General features: G+C 41.7%; 2 protein-coding genes across 3 annotated transcripts in view; one reads left to right on the forward strand and one right to left on the reverse strand.

Annotated features, from left to right (window-relative positions):
• Window positions 1-10,272, reverse strand: part of LOC103460740 (uncharacterized) — a 47,269-nt gene that overhangs the window by 4,943 nt on the left and 32,054 nt on the right. The gene's annotated exons all lie outside the window — the stretch shown is intronic.
• Window positions 1,496-9,385, forward strand: LOC103460738 (uncharacterized). Of its 2 annotated transcripts, none has more exons than XM_008403035.2 (4): window positions 1,496-1,806; window positions 2,152-2,481; window positions 9,049-9,150; window positions 9,228-9,385. In XM_008403035.2, exons 1-4 carry the CDS (start codon window positions 1,692-1,694, stop codon window positions 9,317-9,319), a joined length of 639 nt encoding a protein of 212 aa, XP_008401257.1. In that variant the 5' UTR covers window positions 1,496-1,691; the 3' UTR covers window positions 9,320-9,385. The 2 variants fall into 2 exon arrangements, with proteins under 2 accessions (XP_008401257.1, XP_008401258.1); XM_008403036.2 differs by having other exon boundaries at window positions 1,497-1,806; window positions 2,155-2,481.

Here is a 10,272-nt window from a genome sequence, read left to right on the forward strand (position 1 = left end):
TTTTTTTTTTTTTGCTGAACGATTAATTGTCTAAAAAATTATTGCGATAAACATTAATATTGTTTCAAGACCTTTTGATACTGATTTAATGGAAATGATGTAATATGTGATGTCCTGCCATAGATACACTTTATTTTCAAAAGAACACTAAACAAACAAAACAGCCAAAAACACAAATAAAATGGATTCTCAGTCTCCATTAACAAAAAACGTACTTGAATAAAAACTAAACAACTTGAAGCCAAAGTGGAAATAAATACTGCATTCAACCAAAAGAGTGCAGATTATAAAGTCTGTATTGGGCTTCAGTAATCACTAGATTTAAATAGAGAAGATGGGAACATCCTACTACCTGATGCAATAGTTCACACTACACGGTTTTTTGCCCCCATTTCCTCTTATTGTCATAAGGGAAAATGGGGGCAAAAAACCCCCATTTCGATCTTGGATCGTTGGTCGATCTACGATTGTCTCTGGTGATTTCGTAACCGATCGTCCTGCAGTGTGTGGTGTGTTACGGTAGATCGTCGTGGCCGCTCCGATCTAAATCAGGGGTTTCCCCCGACTGGGAGCTTAAAGCTGAATGTGACCGGTAGCCAATCAGAAAGCGCGGATTCTCCTCCTGCTTTCTGAGGGGAAATTACGGAGGGGAATCCCAAACAGCTGACACACGAAGTCCAGTGGACATCGGAGATGATTTGTGGAAACAACATTGATATTTACTCAACGTGTGGTGACACTAGATGGAAATTCAGATTTTGTGGAAGTTTAGTTTTAGTAAATCGCCCAACAACGCCACCCTGGGAATTTCACCCAGAGAATATTACCTCTTGTTTAAGGCACACAGGTTCAGTTATGCAGGGATTAAAACATCTGAGACAGTTTCAAAATGATAAAAAAACATTTATTAAATTATTTTAAAAATGTTTTTTAAAACCAGTTTCTTTTGAGAATGAAACAAAAGAAATCAAGAAAAATCTAAGAAAATCGAAGCGCAGCAGTAGCTGAGGGTACCGGCCGGAGGGGGCGCTATGGGGACGACATCCGCCAAACACAGCAAACCAAACCATCAAGTATGGCATTTTGTATTATTTGTATCCACAGGAAAATAAATATTAATTGAAAATGAGACTGGGAAATGATCAGAGATTCATGTCTGAAGGATTTCAATGGTATTCAAAAAAGCGCATGTGAACACACCAGATCCAGAGCGTGTCCCTTTAAGGGTGTTGGCCCAATATTATTTTTAAAATGATAAGATTAAATCACATTGAATTGTTACAAAGTAGTGCAATATCTAAAGTTCTCACTAACTGATAAATCATCTCAAACTGAATGGTTTAATTTGAAGGATATGAAATTTTCGTTTCATTTATTTTGAGCGTTGCTGCAGTACACATCATGCACCAGTCGGTGGCGGTAATGTGCGCCTAACGTTTTGTGCTAAACGTCAACAAAACACTAAAACAAGAAGAAGAAGAAGCAGAAGCAGCAGCGCTAAGCTAGCTCCATGTATACATTTTCCCGCCTCTGGAGGGCTCTGTCGCAYCGCGCAGTAAATTATAAATCTTTCTCAGTTTATTTTATTTAACCTAATTTCTCCGCACTTCTAACTGACTGTTGTGTTTTCCGTTAAACTATATATATTTTTTAGTGTTTTTTTGGACATGTTTTCCACTTAGAAACGTCGCATGAATCTAAATTTCGGACGGAGAGATCGACGCAACCAGGAAATGGGTTCTTCTTCTCTGACTTCGTCTCTGCTCCTGCTGTCTGTGGTCTTCTGGCAGTTCGTGTCTGCTCAAGGTGAGACTCAGCTGTTTCACACAGACAGATCCTTCTCCATCAAACTAGTCGGTTCGGATCACTAACGTTTATCTCCGCCATGTTGTGATTGGCATTTTTTAAAACTCCGCCTTACAGAAGCTGTTAGAGACAGTTTTTATACGCCGGTTTTAGGTTATTTTTTTCTAAGTGTGTTTGCCATATTACTGACATGCAAGTGGCCACGACAAGAACAAACCTCCACTAAAACACACCTCAGAGTTCAGAGATCGGGTCCTTTCTTTGACTAACCATCTGTTTAAAGCTGATGTGGAAGAATAGAGGTCCACTGTGACCTCTGACCTCTCTTTGTTTCCTCTCCGTCAGAAGAAATGAACATCAGAGCTGCCACTGGAGAGGACATCACTCTGCCGTGCAGTGACCCTGACAATAACCCCATCGAGGTCGTAGAGTGGAGCAAATCCGGCCTGGGGGCGAAATTTGTCCTCCTGTTCAAAAACGGGATGATTGATGTAAACAAGCAGCATCCAGATTTTAAGGACCGGGTGGATCTGTTGGACTATAAGATGAACGGTGGAGACGTGTCTATGGTTCTGAAGAAAGCGAAGGCCAACGATTCGGGAGAATATGAATGTCGAGTCATCCAGAAGGAGGAAGGGGAGCAACTCAGGATGAAGGTCTACCTGGATGTAAAATGTGAGTGTTGAGTCGCTAAAACAGGCAGTGAGATGAAACTCATCAGCTCCATGTAGCTCCGCCCCCTCCGCCAGGTGAGCGTTCGTCTGTCTCTGGATCAGAACCTTCAGCTGCTTCCCGGTTCTGGTCAGATCAGATGATGATGATGATCGGTGACATGTTAAAGAATATCTGTATTAATTAAGAGATGTGCCGATCAGGTTTTTTTCTGCCGATACCGATCATCCATGAGGGCCGGTCACCAATACCGATCACATAATTATTATTTTTTATCATAAACACTACCGGTTACATTATGTGGAAAAAGGAACGATGAATTCACCTTAATTTAGACAAAAACTTGTTTTTAATAACTTTTTCCAAGAAGAAAACTAAACAAAACAGACATTGTGCAAATTGTCCTGCTATCGGTAAAACTATCTTTAACAGACTGATAACATATGGAGGCTCTGAAGAGGCAAAATGATGCAAAGAGCCAAAAAATTCAAGTATAAAACTTAGCATTCAAAGGCAAATACAGGATCCATTACAATAAACAATCCAGAGTTACTGAATGAAAACTTCCTGTTAGCATGGCGGCTAGCTGATTACTGCTAGTTCTGAGTGGCTGTTTCTGACTGAGCAGAGTAATTATGCAGAGCAGGGAGGAGATCGATTATTTTTTAGAGATTATCTGTCTCATGTTAGGACAGCGAAAGTTTTAATACGTATGTAAAATGTTTTTTTTAGGTTAGATGCTGCAGCTTTAAGCTGAGGTTTGGTGTGAGAGTCACTACCAGGTGGAGCAGAAGCGGCGCTCCGTCTGTGAAATATTACTACCTGTAGCGTAGCAGCGGTTCAACAGCGAGAGCAGAACCAGCGTCTTACATCGCAGCTCCAAGACTTAAATCATATTACGGGTTATTTGTTTAGCTTTCTGACCGTCATGCTAATCCGGGTGTTTGTAGCTGCGCTGCTTTACCTGCTATCTGATCCTCCATGTCTTTTTTACTGCAGTGAGCCTCGATGTAGCCAAACTCCGTCAGGTCTGACATTGTTTTTATGTCATATTAGCTTCGTTGTGTTGATGCATTTTGACCTGCTTCAATTTTCCGCCGCAACACGCAAACGTCCCCATTCACTCAGTGCGTTATAGTTATAGTTCAACATCGCTTAGGATTTGTTGCTGCGCGTTTGCAGAGTGAAGGAAAGAGGAGACCAGCTGCATAGGCAGGCTGAGAAATGAGATGCAGGTGATCGGTAGGCCTGTCATGATAAAAAATTTTGCTGGACGATTAATTGTCTAAAATTATTGCGATAAACGATAATATTGTTTCAAGACCTTTTGACACTGATTTAATGGAAATGACTAATAATACATGTGATTTCCTGATAGATTCACTTTATTTTCAAAAGAACACATAACACTGGAACTAAAACTAAATAAACAAAACAAACAAAAATAAAATGGATTCTCAGTCTCCATTAACAAAAAACGTACTTGAATAAAAACAACATAAAGCCAAAGTGGAAATAAATACTGCATTCAACCAAAAGAGTGCAGATTATGAAGTCTGTATGTATATTGACCTTCAGTAATCACTAGATTTAGATAGAGAAGATGGGCACATCCCACTACCTGATGCAGTTCATACTACTCCATTTTTTGCCCCTATTTTCTCCTTACGACAATCTTAGATCGTTGGCCGATCTAAGATTCTCGCTGGTGGTTTCGTAACCGATCATCCTGTAGTGTGTGGTGTGTTACGGTAGATCGTCGTGGCCGCTCCGATCTAAATCAGGGGTTTTCCCTGACTGGGAGCTTGACGCTGAATGTGACAGGTAGCCAATCAGAAAGCGCGGATTCTCCTCCTGCTTTCTGAGGGGAAATTACGGAGGGGAATCCCAAACAGCTGACACGACGCAACCCGAAGTCCAGCRGACATCGGAGATGATATGTGGAAACAACATTAATATTTATTCAACATTTCGTGCAAAGAATATAGAAATGACAAGGGGAGGAGTTGGAGCCAAATTGCTACCTCAGTTGTTGAACCCGGTAAGTTTTCAGCTGTTCTTCGTTAACGTGTCATACGAGGGGGGGGCCCAAAAGTTTCCAGAATGACGCTGCTCGGGGAAAAAAGCGGTTGATCATCAATTGACATTTCACCATTTTTAAAGCAGGTGAACCACGAGAAAACTTGAGCTCGACACATAGCGTCTTCCTTGTAAGCGGTCCTCAACATTTGAACGGTTTCCGATGCCGTTTTCCCGACCAGGAAGCAAAGCTTCAGCCTCGCGCTGCTCAAACTTCTCCATGAAGAAAAACGACGGCTGGACAAAACGGCTCTTACAAGAAAAGTCGCTGCTGGTAGACGAAACCTTGGCACACTGACTGAGGAGGCGTGGTGGAACAAATACCCAGCGGTAGAATCGTGTACTACGAAAACTGTGCGTGCAGCAGCGTCATTCTGGAAACCTTTGGGTCCCCCCTTGTAAATAGGTTATAATGATTTTCATTCAGTCAGGACTTTACGCTGATTCTAGCCACATGCATCACAGGTAGATTCTAGTAAAGCATTGATTAATGCCTGATTTTAAAATTAGTTAGCTGGACTTGTAGCCATTATTTTGTGCCCATGTGGCTGGACACCACACGGCACGACGAACCCGATCGAACCGTTATACCTGGGATTTCTGTCGGCTGATGTGTCTCTCAGGTTTAGAAAATGGGCCGACGGTTCTAAGACGATGTAATGTGCGCTGGACATTAGACTAAGGAAATGAGGGAGRGAGGGTCAGTGGAGAGACCGGAGCGGAGCCTTTTTTCATTCAGTGTCATCAACAGAAAGAAGAAAGGCAGGAAGAGACGATAAAGACGATAATTAAAATGAGGTCGATAGGTTTAATTTATTGTGCGATTAATTTATTTATCGTTTATGGCGACAGGCCAAGTGATCGGTATCGGCAACAAGAGCCAATGATCGCTGATCACCGATCATGCACTTTTTCACGGAAATCGGCCCGATTATGATCGGCGACCGATCGATCGGCACACCTCTACTATTAATCCCACACAATCTGTAATATTTCCAATAATGTATTTTCAATATGTGGTATTTGTGTAAAATCTAAGAGGAAGTAGTTGGCAGCAGTCTGTAGATTTTAAACACTTCCCATTAAGCCCATATTTTTCTTACAAATATTTTTTATTGATATAATAATTAACGGTAATAGTTTTCTAAGCTGCTCAGTGGACAGTCATCATCATCATCATCATCAACAGAAACAAAGGCTGGACCACTGACTGACAGAAATCAGTCAGTTTGGAGTTAATCTATACATGTGTTACACTTAGGCTGTGTTACACTGCCACACAAACTCGACCTGTATGCGTTCTGCAGTCTGAACGGGCAAACAACCTGAAAGTGTCCCGCATGCGCAGTAGAGGGCGCTATAGCCTCAGCGTTCTCAGTGTTCTGCCAACAGCCATAAAAAGAAGAAGAGCTCAGTGTTTGAGGAAGTAAACATGGAGGCTAACGGTGTAGCTTAGCTTATATATTTGAAGTTGTTGTTCAACCGGAGCAGCAAATTAACAACTTAATCCTCATATAATCCGTCATGTTGTTGTTTTTCTTCCTGCGCGTATCAGGAAGCAGAATAGTGAGATTTGTTGAGAATCAGTGACGTTCAGTTTGGATGAATGCGGCCTGGACGTTACGGTCGCATTGGAATCGGATACGTATCGGATTTGGGTCACATTCTGAAAGAATCCGACCTGCGCTGTTCACACCGCCATGAAAAGATCAGATACAGGTCGCATTACGTCAAAAACAAAAAATCCTGAATTGGGTCAGGCTGCAGTGTGAACGCAGCCTTAGTGAATAGTTACTGCAATAAAGTAACTCTTCAATTTTCTAATTTACTGTTACTTTCGCCAACTGTAACATCTACTAGCTAACATTGTTATGGACCAAGTGAAGGAAACTGACTGATGGTGACATGAAGACAATGCCTGAAGCAGGACCGTCCACTTATCTAGTCCGAGCGCTCTGCTAGCGTTAGCACTGCTATCTGTCCTTTTGCTAACGTTAGCACTGCTATCCGTTGTTATGCCCCTGTTATTCTCGGAGGTGCCTGTAGAAGCTCCTTTCAGCAGGTCACTGTTTGATCCAGTATTGCCTGAGCATTTTTGTGGTGGTGTTCATTCATGTCTGGACGCGCCGGGTTGGAAAAATATTTCTGTTTTAGGAGGATGTTTCATATTGTTGCTTCTTAACAAGAAGATTAAAACTTTCCTTCCTCCACAGTTTGGATTGGCACCAATCTAATTGTGACAGTTTGGTAAAAAGTTTCCATTGCTTGTTTGATTCATCATGTAAACACAGGCATAAATGTACTGAATTATAATATTTGATCATTTCGATTGAGGCTACTGCTAAGTGCTAACTAACTGCAAGTATAGCTTTGCTAGCTTGCTAGCTAAATTTTTGGCATCCATCATGACTAAGTGCAGATTTGTTGGCCAGTTTTGTTGACGACGCTCATTTTCATGACAGGATCTTTTCTGCTGCTGACCCAAACGATGCCAGGTGCAGCAAAGCGTTGAAGTTCGGCGCTGCGGGGGTTAATGCTGTAGAGCAGTGTTTCTGAACCTTTTTTGTGCCAGCGCCCCCCCCAGCCTTTATCCAGGTCCCTCACCCCCCCACCAAAGAATTTGTGGGCTACTTTGCACTGACAATTATTTTATGATTAATATTACTATCACTATTGTAGATGTTTTGATTTTTATTCTTGCCATACAGTCTCTGTATTCATTATTGCTCGAAAGGTCTTGCCATACCAGTTTATTCCTCTGTATTTACTTTAGTTTCTTAGTTTATTCTTGCATTTTGTTCTTCATTCATTTCCGTTTAGTTTCCTTTGATTAGTTTTATCCTCTCTTGGTTTATTGCTATGTCCACTTTAGTTTCTTTCCTGTTGCTACATTTATTTTATCGTTTATTGACCATCAGTAATCTTCACTCATCACCTGCTGCGCCGCCTAATCGTCATGTTTCACATCATGTGTTGATTTTTCAGTTCAGCGTCAGATTCTCTGTTTTTATGCCATAATTCACATCTAGTTCGTCGCTCCGTTTTATGTCCCGCTTCTCCTGTTTCAGAGTTTTGCGCAATGTGAACGTCTTTTTTTAACCCCCTAAGATGCAGGGCGGTCGGGAAACGTATCGATGGGGAAAAGGCAGACTGACATAAACCTTTTAAAACAACGGAAACAATTTCTGCATTCTGATTATTGAAATGTAAAAGTGCTGTGTTGTTCTATCATCCCGTTTCATACCGGACCACTTACAGCTCCGTGTTAACGCTATAAAATGAACGCTCTATATCGTTGTATCACCATGGAGGGATTTCTTGATTTAAATGGGTTCATTTTTCAGAGGGATACACAGTGAGGGTTTCGTGATTTTAGCTACCAGTAGCAGGAGAACGGAGCTGCGCCAAGAAGCTAACAGAAGCTGCAAACACTGAATAGAAGAAGAGCTGCCATCGATACAGTTGCAGCCAAGCATGATTTAATGTTACACAATACAGTTTTACCAAGTTGCTCAAAGTCTAAACTGGCATTGTTTAGACAATACCAGTTGTCTAAACAATACAACTGGTATTGTTTATAAAGTTTACCTTCGACCAAACGCCCCCCAAAGGCATCCCAGCGCCCCCCTTTTGTAAAAATGTCCGCCAGCGCCCCCTGAACGCCCCCTGGGGGGCGGTACCGCCCACGTTGAGAACCGCTAGACTAGAGAAACACAAAGCTGCTGCCAGCAGCCTCAAGCAGAAAGGTCAGGTTTTGAAAAGCTTCACTGTAATGCAGTAAATTCTTCCCTGATATTTATAGTTTCTGCAGTCTGAACTTTTATTCAAGGTGCCTTTAAAACGGTTCTGACATTTGACCCTGGATTTAACTGAACGTAGTTCGTATGATGAGCTCAGCAGGCGCTCAGTTYMTCCAGGAAGTGCTGCTGCTAGTCTGGAGGAGCTGAGTGGGGAAGGAGGCTGCRTCTGTGAGTTTAGGCAGTGGTTGCCATGGAGATTGAAGGAGTTTCTCAGACGTTCATGAAAGAATCAAAACAACTTGCCACTTGTGTTTTAGATGAGGGAACAACATTTACATAACGCCGCCCCTTTAAAGGGGCGGGGCTACGGCTTGTTGAGTGGCCGTTCAGAAAGTTCTGCTGCTTCCTTATTGGCTGACGAGGCGCCACTGGATGCTGCGTTGTACCAATACGCTTCTGTTCGCTGCCGTTTTTATGTGTCTAAAATGTAACCTTTGAGATGTGGGCGTGGCCAGCAGCAGCTTAATGGGATTTAAAGTGACAGTGTCCCTAAAACAGCTTAAAATAAAAGTAAATTTTATTTTATAAAACAACGTGATGAAAATGTTTTGTATCCCGGATTTATACTAACATGTTCAGTAAAACAGATGGTAGTAAGATGTCGTGTTACTTTGACTGGTCCATGTTTGTAGTTTATTCTGGCTGTGGATCATGCTGTTACTTTGACTGGTCCGCCTGTGTGTTCTCACAGCGCCGTTTCCTCCCTGGGTCATTATTGTGCTGGTTCTGCTCAGTGTGTCTCTGACTATTGCCACCATCCTGATGTATAAAAACAGACGCTACTTCAGGCAAGGTGAGTGAGTGGAACTGCGTTACCCATAATGCAGCTGGCCCGGCCCGGCCCGGCTCACCCTGTCTGTCCTCCTGCAGCCCAAAGGGCCCAGCAGCCACAGGTGCAGGAGGAGGAAGAGGAAAACGATTATTATGATGACGACGACGTGAAGCAGAACTCAGAGGATTAACATCATCGACGTCTCAGAGGAACTTTATGCTTTTAAACTGAAATAAAACTAATTCCACTGGTTTTATTTAAATCTCATGTTTGGTGGAAAATTAAACATATTGAGTTTAAAACATCCAGTCTAAACATGAATATGCACTGATTTACTGAATTTATGCAAATAATCTGCACTTAAGCTCCATCTAACAGACGATCTCTGATTCATTTCACTGACTTAGATTTTAGTTTTAATTCAGGAAAAGGAATCWGCAATTAATCAATTGATCACATGATGAATTAAAATGATCTGGATAATAATTTTTAAGTGCAGTTTTGCTCAGACTTTATCATTTTAATCAGCCTGTCTGTGATTTTGGTTAATTATGAGAATATTATCAGAATAAAGACATAATTTTATCAACAGATGCATTRAAATTATGAGAAAAAAGTTCAGATCATCAATCATTTTTCATGGAGGTTTCATAAAATTACCATTTTATTCTCCTGATAAAACAGAAGAGCAGAAGCAAACCTGAGTCCAGAGGGCAAAGGTCAGATTGTTTTAACTTCATCATAATTATTGACAGATTAGATTTGATGATGAACATGAATTATAATTTTAAACTTATGAGTAAATTAAAGAATATTTTCTCATCTTATGAAATTCAAATGGTTTCCAACAAAATGAACAGGTGATGATGAACCGAGGAACCAGTTCAGCTCCAGTTATCTGACCTGGAACCAGTTCAGAGCAGACGAAGCAACCTGAGCTGCAGGTTGCTGCAACTTCCTGGATGAAGCAACATCAACCCAGAAACCCGTTGAATCTTTGAACCAGATGGAGGAAGAGAGCAGGTAGAGGATAGAGGAGATGATGAAGAGCTGAGGCTCCGCCCCTTTAACCTGATGAGCTGAGGCTCCGCCCCTTTAACCTGATGAGCTGAGGCTCCGCCCCCTTTAACATGAGAAGCCGAG

The sequence above is a fragment of the Poecilia reticulata genome, unplaced genomic scaffold, assembly GCF_000633615.1.
Source record: "Poecilia reticulata strain Guanapo unplaced genomic scaffold, Guppy_female_1.0+MT scaffold_281, whole genome shotgun sequence".
Classification (NCBI taxonomy): domain Eukaryota; kingdom Metazoa; phylum Chordata; class Actinopteri; order Cyprinodontiformes; family Poeciliidae; genus Poecilia; species Poecilia reticulata.